Source organism: Rhinatrema bivittatum, chromosome 4, assembly GCF_901001135.1.
Source record: "Rhinatrema bivittatum chromosome 4, aRhiBiv1.1, whole genome shotgun sequence".
Lineage (NCBI taxonomy): Eukaryota > Metazoa > Chordata > Amphibia > Gymnophiona > Rhinatrematidae > Rhinatrema > Rhinatrema bivittatum.
In genome coordinates, this window is record NC_042618.1 from 2,457,349 (window position 1) to 2,477,707 (window position 20,359).

The 20,359-nt window shown below is 48.7% G+C and overlaps 1 protein-coding gene across 3 annotated transcripts in view; it reads left to right on the plus strand.

Annotated features, from left to right (window-relative positions):
• Positions 1-20,359, plus strand: part of ADCK1 (aarF domain containing kinase 1) — a 175,543-nt gene that overhangs the window by 9,789 nt on the left and 145,395 nt on the right. For 2 of the 3 annotated variants that reach the window (XM_029597676.1, XM_029597673.1), the window contains exons 2-3: positions 4,072-4,216; positions 6,183-6,266. In XM_029597676.1, the coding sequence (XP_029453536.1) occupies positions 4,082-4,216; positions 6,183-6,266 (219 nt within the window). In that variant the 5' untranslated portion in view covers positions 4,072-4,081. Of the gene's footprint in view, positions 1-4,071; positions 4,217-6,182; positions 6,267-20,359 lie in introns of those variants that run through there. The other variant, XM_029597675.1, reaches the window with a different exon arrangement.

Genomic DNA, 20,359 nt, shown 5'->3' on the forward strand with positions numbered 1-20,359 from the left:
GCTTATGTGCTGAGGCTCTTCCATACTTCTCAATGAACCCTCCGGACCCGGTAAATTAACTGGGTTTCTCCTCTTTCCCTTCAGCGTATTTTACATGCGGCATGCACTGTTCTACTTGTGTATTTAAGGAGAAATTGGATGATAATGTCTGTACGTCACGCTTGGCTTTATCTCTGCGATAAGTTTCCCCATAGCTATAGAGACTCAATTTTCCTGCCATTACAGGGTGATCTCGCCTTCACTCCTGGGATGCAAACTAAGGCCTTCCTTGAATGGGCACGACGGGGGGGGGGGGGGGGGACCTCAAGTCGCACAAGTGGTGGATGCTGTCGGGATGATGATTTCCCACCAGGAGATGGAAAATCAATATGGGATGCCTCAACCAACTCCAGCACTATGCACAGTCTTTGCTCAGTGTAAATTTGGTGGAAAGCATCAAATTACAAGTTGAAGAATCGGTTTCAGATTGATGAAAGGAAAAGAATGGGTGTTTGTAGACGATATAAAGCTCCAAAGTGCTAGTAACTATGGGACTCTGTCAGCCAAGTGGAGCGCGGCATTGTCTACCGCCCTAGAGGAGGCGTGTGTAAAATCTTATTCGTCATGAGTTCCAGAACTGCTGACTAATGCTATTCTGAGAGCGACGCAGTACAAATTCATGAAGCCAGCTTGGTTATTTAGGACGGGCATCACACAGTCTGAAGTCTTCCAAGGCACTACTTTTGGTCTTGTCCGGTACTTCATATCTTTTCAACCAAAGTGGTAGAATATCTCCAGGGGATACTGAAATGTTGATTTTCTTTTACTCCGGAGGAAGTGCTTTTTGACTATCGGGACGCTTTGCCGAATGTGGGTAAGGGGGATCGCCTGTTCCTCCAGAAGTCTTGCCTCTTGGGGGATAAAGATTATATTATATGTGGCACCAGCATATTTGGCGGGGAGCAATAGTCTCCATGCGTTGACGCAGATGGAAAATGTCACTACTCGATCCTTTAAAACTAAGCAGCGCTTTCTGGCAATTTGTGAGAAATATCTACAAATACTCTCTCCCAAGGCGAGAAGCTTTAGTGCTCAGTTACCCCTGAGAAATATCCTCTGTTCCCCTTCTCATAGACCCGAACTGAGATGAGGGCCTGCGGGATTTATGGGGGTGGGTGGGGATTTTTACTGGGGTGGAAATTGTAAAAATAAGATTTATGTATGGTTTTCTTACCGTTATCCTGGTGCAAATCAGACCCAAATGTGCGCCAGGAGTTGTTTGTATTTTGTTCATTACTCAGTAAACAGATTTTACCCTAACATCACTGGGCGCCGTTTCCTTTTGGATTGGTTTTCATTTCTGAGTGGGTGGCCCACGCCTTCTGGGAAGCTTGATTAGCAGTCCCTGAAGTAGGCGTCTATTAAAGTTTGTCCCTGCTTTCACATTTCCAGAGGTCAGTCTGACACCTAGGTCAGTCTGACACCTAGGGAGACAGAGTTGGTGACGCACATGTGCAGAAATCAGATCTGGAACAATCCCGAAAAACTGATGAAAGAGAAACTGTCGCTGCATAGGACAAGTTTCCTGAACGTAATGTGCATGTGGGCTTTTAATAATCTGCTGCCTTTATTTAAAAATAACGAAATTCCAATAAGTTCTTAAGAAGTGCTGCTGCTAATAGGAGCATTTTTCTGTATGTCCTGGCGAGAGCCGCCTTTCAGATGGATGGGATCGGGGCCTCCTGTGACCCGGCCACCCTGCCTTACTGATTGCATGCCACGGGAAGGTGTGCTTCATCCACAGATAGGCTCGTAAAACGAAACCTGAGCATTTGTTGTATTTCAGCAGAGAAATACCTCCCCCATTCTGCCCGAGATCCAGGGCTGGGATCTCCTTTGTGCCCGGGCCGTGTTGGGGCACCGTGGGTTAAAAAGCAGGTAGGGAAGCTTATTGAGGAACCCTGGAAACACGTCGGCAGCTTCGGCCTGGCCTGGGCCGTGTTGCGTTTTGTTGTCTTGCGGGACCTGCCAGCGCTGCGTGTTCGGATGTCATGGAGGCAGGCGCAGTTTAAGGAAGAAGCGCTGCGCACCTCCGGCCAGGAGGAGGTGAGGGGGAAGGTGCTGAAGATCCTGAACCCGGGGTGGGGGGTGTGTGTGTGAGATGTAAATCCGTCCTTGTCAAGATTTATTAAGTTCCCCCTGCGTACCAGCAAATCAGTGTGCAGACAAAACCCAGTAGGACCCCAGCCTAGAGGCGGTCTCTGTGCCCTGAGCAAGAACAGCAAGGCTCAAAGCCCCAGGGTTTCTCAGCCACTGTTTGTGCTGATCAGAAATCCTGCAGAATGCAGACCCAAGTGAAGATAACAGTGACACAGAAAGGCAATTAAAATAAACTTGTCCGAATCTAAAAGTGAAAGAGAGAGAATATTAAGCATTATTATCATTACAGTGCTCTCCGTTATTAGTCCTATACTTAGTGTAGTTCTTAATTAGAGTTTTAATGTATATTTAGTTTTAAGTTAGATTTTATGATTCTTTTCAGTGTTTTTATGATTTATTGTATACTATGTTGAACTTGTTGTAAAGAAACATTGTAAACCTGTGTGAAGGTTTATACCATCATCGGTCTAGAAAAACCAGGAAATAAATAAATAAAACCTATGCTCTGCCGCACCCGTGTGCAGCATCTGCAAGCCCAGAGACGGACACCCCCCCAAGCCACCAAACCCTATGAGTCCCAAAAAGTGCGGCAGGTCGGGAGAAGCTGGGGAGGGGATTACAGAGATCCCCTGTGATACCTCCCATGGTGAATCTCTGCCCCATATTAACCCTAGTTAGGACTCCCGAAGGCTGGTTTTTGCTTAGCATGTTAATGCTCACTTTTTTTCTGTTTTGCTTGATACTGTGTGAGATTTTCTGGGCTTTTCTCTGCACTTGGAGCTTTGGACTGATTCTTTGCAAGGATCACAGCTCCATATTGAGCCTCGTGGGGCTTTGTAATGACCCTGCCTAGGTTACCGCTTCCCCACCGTCCTGTTTATGGAATTGGCAGTAAAGGGTATTGTTTTTGTGGTCTGACATCTGAAATGTTAATTCAGCCCAGTGCTTTTAGAAGGCTATTTTCATGTAACTCCCAAAGGGGCAGCTCAGTGTCTGCCTGCTCTTGAGTGCCTTCCTGGATGGGTTTGAATGCAAATGTTTTGCCGCAAGTCGGGCCTGTAGATTCTGCTGCTTTGGTATTGGCTGCTTTTGTCTTTGCCCAGCAGCAGGAATAATGCCAATGTCGTCTGCATGGGAGGAAAGTCGATGCCAGAGGCCGCGCCTGCTGTCTGAGCACCTCTGTTCAGCCGGAAGGGCACGCCAGGGGTTGTGGTTACCTCTGAGGCCTTCCTGGGAGACTGAAAGCAGGCCTGGCTCTGTGATTTCTTCTAACCTGGATGCTCGGGCCATCCTGCCCTTTTTAGTGATGTCAACAGGCGGGGATTGCAGAGAACACCTCCCTCATTAAATCCCTCAGGAGCACATGGTCCTGATGAAATAAGCTCCGGGTAAAAATTGTTTGCTGAATTTCACTGCCCATTTTCTTTACTCGCGTGCTAAAAATAAAAGTGAACTCTAAATGCACTGAGTTGCCCGCGCTAATGCAGCAGGAGGTTTTTTTGTTTTTTTTTTTAAAAAAGCACGCTTCTCTAACCAGCATTTAGAAAACAGGAGTTATGCCTCCCGCACCTCTCTGCAATGGGGAGTCCTAGGTACTGCCTTGATTAGGATGGGATTTGCATGGAGGGGCACTAACTTGTGTGCAGTTTTACTCACGTTTGTGCTCTAAACTTCTTAATTCAGGAGTACAATCGTATGCACCTCATAACTTCAGGTGCATTGGGAAGAAAAAGTGGCTTGGAGGTACTGTCCTTACCTGGTCGCCTTCGTACCTTGGCTATCAGTGACATTTTACAGCCAAATCCAAACTGGTGTGCTGAATTGTGGAAATATTCCTGAATGAGGCAAAACTTGGTGGTACGGGAAGGGATTGGCCCTAGGTCTCTGATTTCACCTTGCCTTTCTCTCTCTTTGTTGTCTCTCTCACATCAGTGTTGTTGCCATGACCAGAAGGGCACTGGGACTGACCTCGCTGGCTACTGCGGCCCTGACAGCCTCGGGCTTGTACCTGTACAGTACTAAGTACATGGACCCCAATGATTTTGGCGTCATTCGAATCGGAAGGGCTGTATTGACGGTAAGGTTTGCTACTGGACACCTATGGACAGGAGGGGAGTGGGAGGTACAAAACCTGGGTGCGGTCACGCGTTGGCTTCCCTGGGCTCGCTGAATGCATGGCTGCATCATCTGATTTCAGTTCAGGAAGGAAGCTCCCCGCGTGTCCTCCTCTGTTGTTGTGCAGTAACTGTAGTTGCAAGCGGTCATTCACTGGGCTTAAAGGCGCCGCTCTGAAATGTCCATGTTTTCACTGGATAGCGACTTCTGCCCCCGTATCCTGCATGGCAGTGATGTGGGGTCAACCCCTAGGTTACAGCAGCACTTTTCTGACCCCCCCCCATCGGAGTTCTCCGCATTATTTTGGTAATTGCCAGATTTAGCAATGTCAGCCATTGGTAGAACTCAAATATAATTTGGATCCCTGCTTTTTTTTTTGTTTGTAATGGTTTATTTTCCTTTAAAGCCAACAAAGTACAGAATGATATCAAGAATTGTACAGATGTGTGTTATGAACATTGAATACAAGACCACATTCGAATATATCAGAAGAAATCAGGAACATGAGCAGAACGACAACCAAATGTTTAAAAATGCAGAATCCTATGTAATATTTCTCCAGATACCTGTGGGACAGAGAGAAGTCTCTGTGTCCAAGCCAGCAAGAGACAGGAAACTGAACCATGTCAGAGCGGGGGGGGGGGGGGGGGCTAAGTGAAACTGGAAGGAGGACCCCCCCAGGTCACCTTTACACCGTCCCCAGAGCGGCCGTTCCAGGATTTCATCGGGGCTGGGGGCTGGAATAGGAAAGAGCCAGTTTTCCAAAGCATTCTGGGATTTGCAGTGGGGGGGGGGGGGGGGTTCTCGATTAGGAGGAAAAGGCCAAGGTGCCTCAGACTCTTTTGGGTTGGATTCACGTGGAAAAGCTGAGAGCATGTGCTTGACATGACAGCACATGTGGACACAGCTGGATCAGCCGGGGTGACAGACCTCTAAGTATTGACACCGCTGCCAGAGTTTCAGCTGCTGTTACTCTCGGGAACAGAAGAAGATAAGAACATGCCATGCTGGGTCAGACCCAGGGTCCATCAAGCCCAGCATCCTGTTTCCAACAGAGGCCAAACCAGGCCACAAGAACCTGGCAAGTACCCAAACACTAAGAAGACCCCATGCCACTGATGCAATAAATAGCAGTGGCTGTTCCCTAAGTCAGGATCCTGTTGCTCCCAACCCAGCGGTCTTGGGAGAGGGGCTGTTACCTTCTGAACGAGGGTTTTCAAGCTATTGAATGCATTTTCCCCGGACTGCTGCTGCCGTTCTGATGTGTCGATTAGAGCTTAGTCACCACTGCAGATTGTTTGCAGTTAGGCCCTAAGGTGGACCTTTACTTTTCTGTATTGTTGAATTGTATAGAAAGCTTCCTGCTTTTTCCCTCGAAATGTGAAGCCACAAATGACCGGTTTATAAGTAAATGTTTCTAATATGGTGTAATCTGCTTTCACAATTCATGGGAGATAGGGAAATGTTCTGTTCTGAGTGAGGGAATGGCTGAAGAGCAAGGCTCTAACCCTGGGAAGAAAGGTTAAAGTGCAATCTAAGGGGAGGGGAGGACAGAATAAGAACCCCCCCTCCCAGAAGAGCTGACATAAGCTAGCGAGTGTGCCAGGCTGGGGTAGGCACCTCCGGTCCCGAGAGTGCTGCAAACAGGTCTGCGTTTCAGGAAATCGATGATGAGTAAGCACGAGACACTTTTATACAGTGGGGGCAGTGCATGCAAATCTATCTCATGCATATTCATGGTGGATAGCCTGAAAACCAGGCCTGTTTGTGGCAGTCTAGGCCCGAGTCGCCTCCCCTCTCTCAGCGGATGGAGGGAGCAGACACATTCCCCAGGGGAGATCCCAGATTTGATTGTTTAATCATTTAGCACTGGTGTTTTCTGGGCAGGTTCTCACAGACAAATCCCTTTTTTTCTTCCTCCTCCTCAGACTGCTGCTATAACTCATGACTACCTCACCTCTCTCAGAAGTGTCCCTAATGAGTCGCTGGAGTACGCAGAGCTCAAATCGCAGGTTAGTACCCTTATCTGTTGGCCGCTGCCTCCCGCACCCATGCACCTCTGTTCTGGAGGTCGAGCCTCCCAATGACTTTGGCATAGTTAATGCTCGGTCGGGCCACCTCTGTCCCCTGCCAGATGGACCTGTGTTTCTGCTGAGGCTTTGGATTCTCTCCGCATTTGAAGCTTGCCAGGCTCTAGCATAGAAGGAAGCTACATTTTACCCCATTACTGTGTCCTGGTTTGGAGACTCAATAGCCACAGGACTTTTATGAGTTATTGGTAATTTTATAAATAACCGGGAAATGTGGATGAGACTGGGTGAGAGAACCTGCCTCGTTAGAGGTAATCTAGTCATTTTGTAACTCCATCTGGATGGCTTGATCAGTATTAACCTTAGGTTTCCAAGCAGGCCTCCCTGCCAACATCATCATTCCCCTGCCTTAACAAATCCACGCTCTCATTGCTGTAACTTTGGATGACTTTTAATAATAGATTTATCATCCCTTTAAAGATCTGATAGCCGTTCTCTCTCTGGGACCCAAATTATACCCTAAAGGGCTCTGGCTTTCATTTCCTTTGCAGCGATGGCTGGGTTATTTCCAGGTGCAGTAAGGATGCTCCTGAGCTTCAGGGTGCTTCTGTTCTCAGGAGAACCTGTATCGGCTAAAGAAACGTTCACGTATTCTTTCAGCCTCAAGTTGAAATTTGTCACTCTCTCTTTATTTGATGATGGCAGTGGGTGTGGTCGAGCCGAGCCCATGCCGCTGCTCTGTGTCTGCTCGTGGGTGGCGCCTCGTGTGCCAGCGGTGAAGGAGCAGGCTCCCATCGCTGCAGCGCTTCTCTGGGACCCCCGGAACCAGTTCTACCCCACGGATCCAGGGTGGACTCCCGTCCCCAAATGGCTCTTGCTTCTTCTTTCTCCGGTGCTGCTCTGGGCCTGCACTTTAAAGGGGAGGCATGCCGAGTTAATAAATAACTCGAGCCACTGGCTGGCACGTATGCCGGAAGGCAGGAGCAGGGGAGAGGATGTTGCGGGAGGCGTGGAAGAACTTAGAGGGGAAAAGGCAGGGCAAGCGGAGGAGGGGGAGGGAAGTTGCCAGGGTGCTGGGGAACGTAAGAAATGACACAATGGGTCAGAGCAATGGTCCGTCAAGTCCAGCATCCTGTCTCAAATAGTGGCCAGTCGGAGTTAATCATCAGATATTAATAGGAAAATCCCTTCCCTGTTGCTCACTCCCAAAAATAAGAGCTGGCAATCTCCCAACTCTACCTGTCCATTATTAATGGATCTGTCCGCCTGCAACTTGCTTATATTCTTTTAACTCCAGCAATACTGCTAGCCTTCACCACATCCATATTAATTGTGTGTCTCCAATTTGTTTTAAGTCCGCTACCAGTTCGTTTCATGGAGTTGGCTTGAATTAGTGTCCCATCATTTCCAGCTCTGGGTGGGCCACGTGGAGGGAGTCCACTTACACGTTCCCTATCCCAGGATGACCGAGCACGCTGACCAGTGGACCAGATCAGGAGGCACATATCAAAACTGGTGTTCCACAGGGCTCAGCTCTCTCCTCTGCCCTCTTTAACATATACTTATCCCCCATCTGCAAAATTCTTTCTTCTTTGACTACGGGTTACAAACTTTATGCTGACGACATGCAATTTGTTGTTGGCATTGAAGCATCATGGTAGCACACTTTAGACAATCTTCATATCTGCTTTTCTGCTATTACCTGCTGGCTCAAACACAACGAGTTATCACTAAACGTGTCCAAAACTGAGTTACTAGTCATACGCAGTCCTCACTCAACCTTCAACGAAAAATCCATAACTTTAGGAGGGCAATCTTATCCCATTCAGACACACATTCGTAGTTTAGGTTTTCTTATCGACAACACTCTCTCTCTTTCCGTTCCCAAATTAAGCATGTCATTTCACAAGGATTTCACAGACTCTGTGTACTCTCTCTAATGTCAAACTGTTACATTCATCAGACTTTCGCACTGTGCTTCAGGCATCCATCTTTCCAGTTATTGATTACTGCAATAGCTTATACACTGGCATTTCTCAAATACACATCAAATCTCTACAACTTCTACTAAATTCTGCTGCTCGCCTCATCTCTGGTACCAAACGATATGAACACATCACTCCTGCTTTAATAGTTTTACATTGTATTTAATGCGTTCGTTGATGATGCTTGTATACAAGCTTCTCAATGCGCAAAAATGTCACTGGGCCAATGGTATCCTCCGATTTTACCAGCCAACCAGACTACTTCATTCTTCAAAAAGAGGTTTACTTGATGTCCCATTTCCAAAATTCACCAAATTCGGCACTACTCGCGAATGCGCCTTCTCCATAGCAGCACCAACTCTATGGAACTCTTTCTTAATTGAAATCAGACTTTGTGATTCACTTCCTCAATGTAGAAAACTCATTAAGACCTTTTTATTTAATCTAGCTTACAGTTAATTTAACCCTACCATTTAACCTATTTGATTATTATTCCTATTTAATTTAATTATTGTTTTTATTTTTTTATTATTTTGTTTTTATAGAACACACTATTATTTTGATTTTAAATGTATGTTGTTTTCTATTATTCTTGATTTAATTTGTGTACGTTTTTTATTTTCACTGCCTAGGCCTTCTTAGAGTTAGGCGTTTTATAAATGCAATAAATGTAAATGTATCCCAATAGGAAAGGTCGCCCACAAGTTATGCCTTACAGTAATATCAGTGATCTGGATGTTTGTAGGCCATGATTCCTGCCTGTCGTCTTCAGTATTTCAGATTCTCTATGTCCACCTTTTCCAGCTTCGGGCCAGCTCCAGGTGAATATGAGAAAACACCTGCAGACACTGCATTGTTATCTCTCTAGTGTGTGCTCAGGTTTCTTATGAGAAGAGGAAAATAAAACCAAAGAGGGTATAAACATCCCTACAGGTGTAAATCCAAAATACTTATTAGTCACTGAGACGCCATAGAAACTATATGCCAAGGTTTATTGAGCTAGTTATGGCCTAGATTTACTAAGCTGCGTGTTGGCTATAACTCACGATAAAATAGTGTTTAATGTTGCCTGATATGTCAGCATAAAACCATCCCCATTTAAAACAAGCTGATGTGCATGCATGAAGTTTGCAAATCCATTCAATGGATCTTACATAGCTAATTCTATGCAAATAAAATAATGGGGCTGACTGAAAAAATTCAGCCACATTATTTTATTGTTTATCAGGGTGCGCAGCTTTGTTCCTGGGGACATCGGGATGCCAGCATGTATCCCAATGTCCCTGGGAGGCCTCTTAAAGGTACAGACCTCAGAAAACACTACCCACTCCCAGGGAAGGGGGTGTCTATTGAGGCCACCTGAAGTAAAAAAACAAAACAAATAAATAAAAAATAAAAAAATAAATAAAAGCACAGTTGCACAGCAATGCTCCACTCCTTCACAAACCCCTCCTCCCCCCCCACACAGCATCTGACCCGCTGCCCCTCCCCCAAAAATAACATAATCCCTGCTGACTAGTGGCCCCCTCCCTACCAAAAAGGGGCCTGGTGGTCTGGAGCAGGGGTGAGCAGTTCTGATGCTCGAGAGCCGCAAACTAATGAATATGCATGAAAACGATTTGCATACAACTAAGGCAGAGTGCATGCAAACCCCTCTCATGCATATTCATTAGGGATAGCCTGAAAAGCCGACTGGTTTGTGGCCCTTGTGGACTGGAATTGCCCTCCAATACCTTCAGAAAGATCTTTGGTGAGCCAGAGCGCCCCCTAGCTCCAGGCCACGCAGTGCCATTTTGAAAAATGTTGTTGACCTGACTTTGCCCCTACCCCTTCGGTCATCTGTGCGATGACATTTTCAAAAATGGCATTGACTGGCCCGGAGCTAGGGGCCCCCGCTGACCCACCAGGGTACTGGAGGCCATCTTGAAAAAACCGCAGCCCGGGATTGTCATTAATTCATGGACATGTCCCCTGCTTCTGAAGCGTGACAGGTGCTCTCGCAGTCGTTTGTAATGGTGGCGGTTTTTCACTGTCTGCCCCTTTCTTCTTGCTGATAAGGCTGCAGGTTCGTTGGTGTGACTTTGACCAGGCCGAGCAGTGACTTTTTAACCTTTGACGTTTCCATAGTTCAATCTAAGCTGAGCGCTCTGTCGAGCTGTTCTGCCCTTTTCCCCCACCCACGGGGCTGTGCTTTCTGTATCGTGCTTGTTACAGAGCTGCTGCACCAGAGACAGGAGGCCATTGTGGTTTGTCTCTGAAAGGCAGAGAGAGGAAAGGGGGGGAAAAACCCCCCCATAAATTCCTTCTATATATAGAATTATAAAAACATGTATTAAAAAAAAAATTAGGAAAAATGACCCCTCTGGCAGAAAGAGTAAAAACCATTTCCACACCACTCCTGATTTTATAAACCTTCCCTCTGCCCTACCTCTTCAGCCTAAGGGAGCCCTTCCATCCTCTCGCAGCCTTTTCCAGGTCTGCTCCGGCAGTCAGAGCTGCACCCAGTGCTGCAGGCTCCATACAGAGACAACGTGGCGTTCCCATGTCCGATCATTCCTAACACTCGGTTTGGCTTTTCTGACCGCCGCCGGGCACCGAGCCGAAGATTTCAAAAGTATTGCCCACAAGCACCCCCCGATACAGAACCCGGCAGCGGGATTATTTTTCCCTTTTCTGCGTCGCGTTGCACTTGTCCACCTTTAAACTTCTTCACCTGCCGTTCGGATGCCGAGTCTGGTGAGGTCCTCTGCTGTTCTAACAGCTTTCAATAATTTTGTGTCCCCTTGCTCATTGCTCTCGTTTCCAGATCCATTGATGAATTTAAATACCGGTCCCAGTACAAATCCCGGAGCACCCAGTATTCATCCTCTTTCCATAGGGAAAACTATTTAGTGCAACTCTGTTTCCTACTTTTTTTTTTTTTTATCGTTAGCAGTTCCACAATAGGACACCGCCTCCTATCCCACGACTCTGATTTCCTGAGGAGTTTCTCATAGAGGACTTTTCTTAAATGCTTTCTGGAAATTCATAGATACCCTCTGCGTTGACTGGCTCGCCGTGGCTCCCTCCTCGGTGTGGAAAACAGGAGGAGGGATCTCGTGAAGCTTGAGGAAGAGGCTGGAATCTGGCAGCGAAAAAATGTAAGGTCCTGCAGTTGGGCTGCGAAGACCAAAAGAAGCAGCACCGTTTAAAAGGGATGAAATTCTTCCAGAAACCTAGGCCCCATGCTCGGGTTTTTATTTTTAAATGTTTTATAATCTAATCTTCCCATCCATCCAATTAATTTTAGATTATAATTCCCATCTCTCCATCAGAGATTTACCCCAGGCTGTCCTGAATTCAGACGCTGTCCTAGTCTCCACCACATGCACTGGGAGGCCTCTCCACGCATCCACCACCCTCTCTGTAAAGAAATATTTCCTACGATTACTTCTGACTCTACCCCCATCGCATGACCCCCCTCGTTCCAGAGCCTCCTTTCCACTGAGCGAGGTTCAGCTCCTGTGCAGGGAAACCTTGGACGTATTTAAATGTCTCTGTCATATCTCGCCTTGTATCATGTTTATCTTTAAGTCGGTCCCCATAGGCTTTAGAACAAAGACCACAGACTGCACGAAATAAAAGTGGGATCAGGGCGGATTGAATCTGATGATCTGAAGGTGACCAAAGATGACGGCAGAAAGATGCTTTGGGTGCACAGGGAAAGGAAGGGGCCTCGCACAGGCAGACGTGAGAGTTCGAGACTCCAGAAGGCAGAGAGAGCTCTAAAGAGAGATCCAGGGGGGAAAGAAAAATAAAAGTTGGTTAGGGGATTCTAAAGCAGGAAGATCCTTAGCAGAGAATGAATCAGGATCAAGTTAGCAGCCAGGGAAAGGTGTTACTGATGGGGGGGGGGAGACCGCTGAGGATAAATTAGAGAATCAGCTTGTGTCAGAAGCCAGAGAGAGAGAGAAGACAGGCAGAATCGGGTGGGAGCCCAGAGAGAGAGAGAGAGAGACAGGCAGAACCGGGTGGGAGCCCAGAGAGAGAGAGAGAGAGAGAGAGAGACAGGCAGAACCGGGTGGGAGCCCAGAGAGAGAGACAGGCAGAACCGGGTGGGAGCCCAGAGAGAGAGAGAGAGAGAGAGACAGGCAGAACCGGGTGGGAGCCCAGAGAGAGAGAGAGAGACAGGCAGAACTGTGTGGGAGCCCAGAGAGAGAGAGAGACAGGCAGAACTGTGTGGGAGCCCAGAGAGAGAGAGAGACAGGCAGAACTGTGTGGGAGCCCAGAGAGAGAGAGAGACAGGCAGAACCGGGTGGGAGCCCAGAGAGAGAGAGGGCTGACCTAGAGCCATAAGCGGAAACTGGACTGGCCTTCAGCTGACTCTTAATGTGCCTTACTGGGGTGATCCTGGTGTCTCCGGAGAGAAACTGGAAGCTTTAGGGGTGAACCTCACATGGATACATGCAATAAAGCTGTTCTGACTGCAAGTCAATAAAGGGTGGGAAAACATTTTTTTTCAGGAAGCTTTTGGAGAATGTTATGAAGGGACATGAAAGGCTTTTCGTGGTCTCAGAATTAATGAGCAGTTTATTATTTTACAAGCAATGTTTTAAAGTGTTTTGACATCTTTTAGGCAGGGTGACAAATTGTCTTGGTGATATTTATGCTTTTAATTGTTTTATGATGGATATTTATTGTTGATGTACTCTTATTATATCTTCATTGTTTTAGTATGTCTGTTTATATTTTATTACGAATCTGCCTTTTGTAATCTGCTATGAACCATGGAGTAAGTGGAATATAAATAAATGACATGAGACAGGGAAACCACCCTGTTAGTTTGATCTCGGTGGGGGTCCAGTGTCTCTCTCCACATCTGCCTCTTACCAAATTCTGTACACACAGAGAGAGGACACCCCCACTCATAAAGCAGGAGGCGCCGTTACAAACATTTCGCACCATTGTCTTAAGCTGCAGGGCATGCGTGTCAGTGGCCTCTCTACAAAGCAGAACCTTCTAAATACCAAAGAAACCCAGTTTCAACCATTTAGTAAAACTCCCACTAAAATTATTATTCAAAAGCATCAATTTATTTATTTTATTTAACACTTTTTCTATACCGACCTTCATGGTAGAGACCATATCAGGTCGGTTCACATCGAATAGGGGAACTGAACCAAGAACAGTAACCAAAACAAAAGGTTGAACGTGAAAAAGCAAAGTTACATTTAACAGGGAAATTAAACTTGGAGGCATAGACTGCTGGAAGGAAGGAAAGGCTAGAGATAGCGGAGAAATTATTAGTATAAACAGAGCAGTCAGGAGGCTCTTATTCTGGGCTTAGGGGTAATCGACATCTGGGATCTATACAGGCTAGGACAGAATCCCCTACCGATAAGGTGGTCGTTGCCGGTTTCCTCTGGGGAGGAAGCTACACTGAGGCCTGCAGCCCCCCCGTCCAGTTTTTTTTACTGGTACCTGCACCTCTGGACAAAGCCTGAAAGGCACCTCTGTGCACCTCTGTACCTGAGCCTGAAAAGCAACTGACCCAGAATCCTCTGCTATCTTAGCCTATGTGACCTCAAAGTGACTTGCTGAGCCTGACCTGCAGCAATTCCCAGGACACCTGGCAGTCCAAGCTGGCGCCGTACTGTGATGCCTAATTATAGGGTCACACAAAGCATAAGGCAACGGTTGGAAACTTCAGGCTATACTGTCACAATGGAGGCACTCTTTCTGCTATTGTTTATAAGGTTTTGGGTGGACCCTTGGACACTGTGGCTGCTGACCACGCCCACGGGGGGAAGTCCTGTGAGGGGCCACAGGTCAGGCTCAGCTTAGGACACACAACACAGATAGAGCTTTTATTAACAGTACTGAGGAGCCACCAGAGGTGGCGGTAGTGAGCAGAGATGAAGCCCGGCAGGGCTTGTAGTCCCTCAGGCCTCTGGAACAGCGATCCCACAATGGCTGTGCTGTAGTGAAGAGATAGTGAGTACAGTGGAGCATACACAGGGTTCTGGAATAGAGCCTCGTTGGTTGAGTACTCACACAGCGGTTTCTCTCAGTAGGAATCACAGGAGCTGGAGTAGAGGCAGGCCCTCGAGGAGCGAGTACCTGGTTCCAGGGAACAGCTCTGAGAGAAGTAGATAGTAACTCACTGATGGTGTAGGCAGCAGTTTCTTCCAGGCAGAAGTGGAGTCAGGCAGCGAGTCCGGGAACATGGGCCTTAGAGGAGCAAGTACCGGTGCCAGACAGCGACCTGAAAGAGAAGAGAGAGGCCCCCGAGGAGCGGGTACCCCAAATAGAGTAAGTCCAATAATGGAGAGGCAGAGTAGCTAGGTACGGAGAGCGAATTCCATCCGTAAGGAATTCACCAGTACGAATACCTTTGCTAACTCGATTAGCTAGCAGTAGTGTAGGCTTTTTGTATCCGGGATGCGTGACATCATCACAGCCCCTGAGGTTCGCGCCAAAGAAAGTATTTGAAGCAGGGCCACGCAGTGCGCGCGCCCTAAGGCAGCTGGACAGCATGGGCGGAGGCAGCGCCCAAGCCAGACCGGGGACACCGGAGAGGACGGCAGGCAGGCACTGCGGCAGCCAAACATCCATCAACTGTGGGAGGAGTCGCCAGAGAGGTAAGGAGGGCGGAGTGGAGACGTAGGGCAGCCACAGTCGTAACACTTTCTCAGGGGTATCTGTAAACACAGCCTCAGATGTGTTAATTGCCCTGACCAGCAAGATTCTAACAGAACAAAGGACTATCTAGAGAGTGATGGTAAATGGGCCCCACCTTAGAGAAATACTCAGGGTTAGCTTAGGGATGATCTTACCATGCTATTGACATGACAACCAATGTAAATTATTCTCTGGGTAGACACACACTAGAATTTTCTAACCTAGTACTTTATTGTATGTTACCTATAAAAGAAGGATCAGTTCATATACACGATGAGATGCTGGTAGTCAGTTTATCAGAGAAATGGCATCAGCATCTCCCAAGAATACTTATCTTGTTCAATAAAAAATTATATCTAGGTGTTCTTGTATCCCTGGATATATAAACGTCGTAAAGAATGGTGTGACGCTTAACAGAAGGCTACGCATCTAGGGACCCATTCCCTGTACCTTCCAGTGAGGATGAGAACCCCTGGGGGGATGATGTTTCAGAATCCTCCTCCTCCTCGGGCTCTGAGAGTCTCCCATCAGACCCTTCTCCTCCAGGAGAGCGAAGGAAGTCTCCGCCTGAGGACTTTGACCTTCGCAGGATTCATGAGGGTGATGGCAGAAACCATCCCATTTCATTTGTTAACAGAGGAGGATGCCAGGCACAAAATGCTTGAGATCCTACAGTTTATGGAATCCTCCTAAGGAGATCCTGGCGGTCCCAGTGCATGAGATCCTTAAGCTGCTGCTGAGGATATGGGAACACCCCTCCCATTAATAAGAAGGCAGTTGGGGGATCTACCTCATCCAGAAAGCTGCCGGATTGGATAAGTGTCAGCTGCCTCGAGGGCCAAGCATTCTTGGACTCATTCCTTGATGCCCTCTGGGAAGGACTACAGAGTGATTGACGCTCTTGGGAGGAAGATATTTCAAGGCACCATGCTCATTACCTGCATTGCTGCCTACCAGCTCTACATGAGCCAATACTCGCAGGACATCTGGAAACAGGTGCAGGAGGTGGCCAAGCAGCTGTCTCAACAGCAGCAGGATACTCTCAAGTTGCTGATGTATAAGGGCCTGGAGTGCGGAAAACACAAGGTCTGTGTGACCTAAGATGTCTTTGAAACGGCATCAAGAGTCTCTGCAGTGGGAATCTGCGCCCACAGAATGACATGGCTGCGGGCCTTTGATATCTGACCAGAAGTACAAGAACGACTAACCGACGTGTGGGGACTGGGGAGAATCTCTTCAGAGATAGAGTGAGGGACGCCGTGGCCCAACTTCGAGACCACCATAAAATCCTACAACCTCTCTCCGCCAGCACTCCGGACCCATCTTCCTCTTCTAGGAGGCTGGCGAGAAAGGCCAAGTAAGTCTGTCTTTTTGCCAAAGGAAGTACTATCCTCCGCCCCCTCGCTCCCGTCAGTACCATCAGGGATCTTGTGGCCATCTCTGGCAGCAGAGAGCCCCCAAGCCCCAGCCGGTGCCTCAATCAACTCCAGGGATGGGGGTTTTGACTGGGTCGAAGGGAGCGTGAGCTAGTCGCCCGTACCTGGGACATTGGAGCTCTCCTACTCCTCCATAACGGCCAGGGCAGTTGAGCCTCTACTACCAGGACAAAGAGGGTGGGGATTCTACTCCAGGTACTTCCTGATTCCAAAGAGAACAGAAGGACTCCGTCTCATCCTAGACCTAAGGGCCTTAAACGGGTTTCTTGCAAGAAAAGTTCAAGATGGTTTCCCAGGGCACCTTGATCCCTCTCTTGTGGAAAGAGGGCTGGCTATGCTCCCTTGATCTAAGGAACACACACATTCCCATTGAGATCTTCCCCAGTCACAGGAAGTATCTCCGATTTGTGGTGGAAATACAGCACTTCCAGTACTGTGTGTTGCTGTCCGGTCTAGCGACAGCCCCACAAGTCTTCACAAAATGTCTGGCTGTGGTGGCAGTGCACCTCTGCAGGCTGGGAGTGCATGTTTTCCCGTATCTGGACAAGAGCACATCTCAGGCAGGGGCCGCCAGGTCCATGCACGTGAACATCCGGGTAATGGAGTCACTAGGGTTCATTATCAACTACCCGAAATCCCATCTCAGCGTCACTTCAATTGGACTTCATAGGATCCCCACTAGACACGGCTCAGGCCAAGGCTTTCCTACTTTGTCAGAGGGCCTTCACTTTGATATCCATCGTGGCAGAGATTCAGCAGAACCAGCAGGTGTCAGCCTGGCACATGTTGGGGCTATTGAACCATACAGCTGCAACCATCCATGTCACTCCCTTGGACGTGGAAAGGGACAGGCTGAGTCGAACCTTCAGACCCCACGAGTGGTCCCTGGAGCAGAGGCTAATGAATCGGATATTCCACCTCTGGGCGAGCCCGGTTGTAGTTCTGCTGATGTCCTTTTGCAATAGGAAGATGTCTCGGTTCTGCTCCCTGTACAGGTCAGACAGAAAATCAGCCTCGGACTTCCTTGCCAGTCAGTGGGGCAAGAGTCTTCTGTACACATATCCTCCGATTTCCTTAGTGACAAAGACTCTCGTAGCTTTGCGAGGACAAGGGGACTGTGACCCTCATTGGCCAAAACAGATCTGGTTTCCACGCCTATGGGAACTGTTCATCCAGAGACTGATCAATCTCTGGACTTGCCTAGATCTCATCATGCAAGATTGGGGCAGACTGTGGCATCCCAACCTCCAGGCCCTGTCGCTCACAGCCTGGATGTTAAGAGGTTAATTCTGCATCCGCTCGATCTCTCAGAGGATGTGTCTTGGGTCATGGTGGCTTCTAGAAAGCCTTCCACTAGAAAGTCCTATGGATTGAAATGGAGGAGGTTTTCCGTGTTATGTGAGCTGAAGGCCCTACACTCGTTCTGCCCTACACAGAAACTGCTTGATTACCTTCTACACCAATCAGAAGCTGGCCTAAAAACATCTGTATTAGAGTTCATCTGAGTGCAATTGGCGCATAGCACTGAGGTGTAGATGGTACGCCCATCTTTGTACAGTCTATAATTGTTTCATGCGGGGCCTGCTTCAATTGAAGCCTCTCCAAGGCCTCCTGCTGTGTCTTGAGACCTCAATGTGGTGGTAGCTCAACTGATGAAAGTTCCTTTTGAGCTGCTGCATACCTGTGACCTGAAGTACCTGATCTGGAAGGTCATATTTTTGGTGACTGTTACCTCAGCATGCAGGGTCAGTGAGCTCCAGGCTTTAGTCGTTGCGAGCGCAGCCTTCAGGGGCCGATGGAGCGGGCTTGGCGCGTGTCACTTAGCTCATAGGAGAGCGGAGCCCTTGGGCCATAGGACGGCTCAGGTAGAGACATGAGTTGCACCCATGGTGAGGTGAGTATGCAGGATGGGTGGCACAGGAGCAGAGCTGGATGGAGCTTGGAACACAGAGCTACAACGTAGGTCTCTGGCTAGGACTAGGAGCTTGGAACATAGGAGAGTTCAAGGAAAGCTTAGAGCGCAAAGAGTCAGAGAAGAGCTTGGAACTTGGAACTCTCGAGGAGTACGACATGGAGCTTGGGACTCTCGAGCAGTACGAATTGGAACTAGGGATGTGGACTTGGAACGTGGAGACGAGGAGATGAAGACTTGGAGCGTAGTCTTGGAATGTAGACTTGGAGACACAGACTTGGCCGAGGAAGGTGAGTCCCTCAGGCACCCTACACAGCACATGGGGCTGGTCGCGGACCACACTGTCCCTTATGCGCCCTACACAGCCGGGGCTGGTCGCGGACCCACAAGGGGAGCGGGGCGTGCTCAGGAAGTCTCATAGCACAGGTTAGTGGAAACCCCTCAGATCCTCCGGAGTCGGAACTTGGGAACAGATAAAACCTTGGAGCTAGGAAACTCGGAGTAAAAGCAGAGAATCTATGGAGGCATGGGTCCCACCAGACCTGGAGCATTAGGACTGGGACAACATCAGGAAGGGAACAAGGAACATCACTGGACGAGGACTCTGACATCTTTGGAACACGGGACGTCTTTGGAACATGGAACCGGATCTAGACTCACGGACATCTGGACTTGGAACCAGCGTCAGGATCTGGACGGACATCCGGGCTTGGAACGGACATCGGGATCTGGACTCACGGACATCCGGACTTGGAACGACATCAGGAAGAAGAGATGTCTTCAGGAGCATCTGGATAGATGCGAAGACAAGGGTGAAGTGACGGACGAACCCTTAAGTAGGGCTGAGAGGCAACTCCCTGGGAGGAGCTACCAGGAGGGCCAAGCCTGGCTGGCCCCATAAGAATGGGGGAAAGCCACGGGCCTGCCCCTTAGAAGGAGCAGTCAGAGGAAGTCTGCAGGACCCTGGACAGCGGCCCTGCAGACGCCGAAGCAGGGAGGAGCTGGAGCTGGGCCACACAGGCCCAGATGTGGGAGGTGGAGCAACGCGGTGTCTTGCTGCTGGAGAAAGCCCTCGGGGGGAGGCCTCGGCAGTGGCCTCCGGGCCACAAGAGGACAGGCATGGGCGGCGGCTCATGCCACGAAGAGCAGAGGCATCAGCGGCGGCCTCCAGGCCGCGAAGAGGAGCAGCGACTGCAGCGGCTCCAAGCCGCGGGGAGTGGCAGCATCCAAGAGCAGTGCCCGGCAAGGTCAGCAGCGGCACAGGGCTGCGGAGGTAAGGCCCTGTCCGCGTGAAGCGCGGACAGGGGCGCAACATTAGTGACGTATCCACCTTATACTAAGTTTTATCATGATAAGGTGGTCTGACGTACACACCCTAAGTTCCTACCTAATGTGGTGACTGATTTCCATCTTAACCTGTCAGTCGTCCTGCCAACATTCTTTCCTATTCCCCATTCGCACCAAGGCAAATGAGCCCTGCACAGTTTGGACTGCAAAAGAGCCTTAACCTTCTATCTTGAGTGGACAAAAGCACATAGACAGTCCGCCTAGCTTTTTATTTCTTTTGATAAGAATAGATTGGGCGTTGCCTTTGCCAAACAGAGACTATCCAATTGGCTAGCAGATTGCATCTCCTTCTGTTATTCCCAGATGGGACCTCATCTTGGGGTTCATGTCAAGGCTCATTCTGTCACTCTCATGGCAGTGTCGGTGGCCCACTTGCGAACAGTTCCCGTGGAGGAGAACTACAAGGCTGCGAGGTGGAGTTCTCTCCACACATTCACAATGCACTATTGACTGGATAGAGATGGCCACAACAGTAGGTTCAGGCAGTCTGTCCTTCGGAACCTGTTTGAGGTGTAGAAACCAACTCTCCCTGCCTAGGGTCCATTGTATGAGTTCAGGCTGACTCCCCCTCTGTTACCAGATGGCACCTGGTTGGCTGTCTGTTGGTCCCCTTTTGTGTTTGGGAGCAACCAGTAGCTAGGGATGTACCCAGTTGTGCGGACTACCATCCTGCTTGTCCTCAGAGAAAGCAGAGCTGCTTACCTGTAACAGGTGTTCTCAGAGGACAGCAGGATG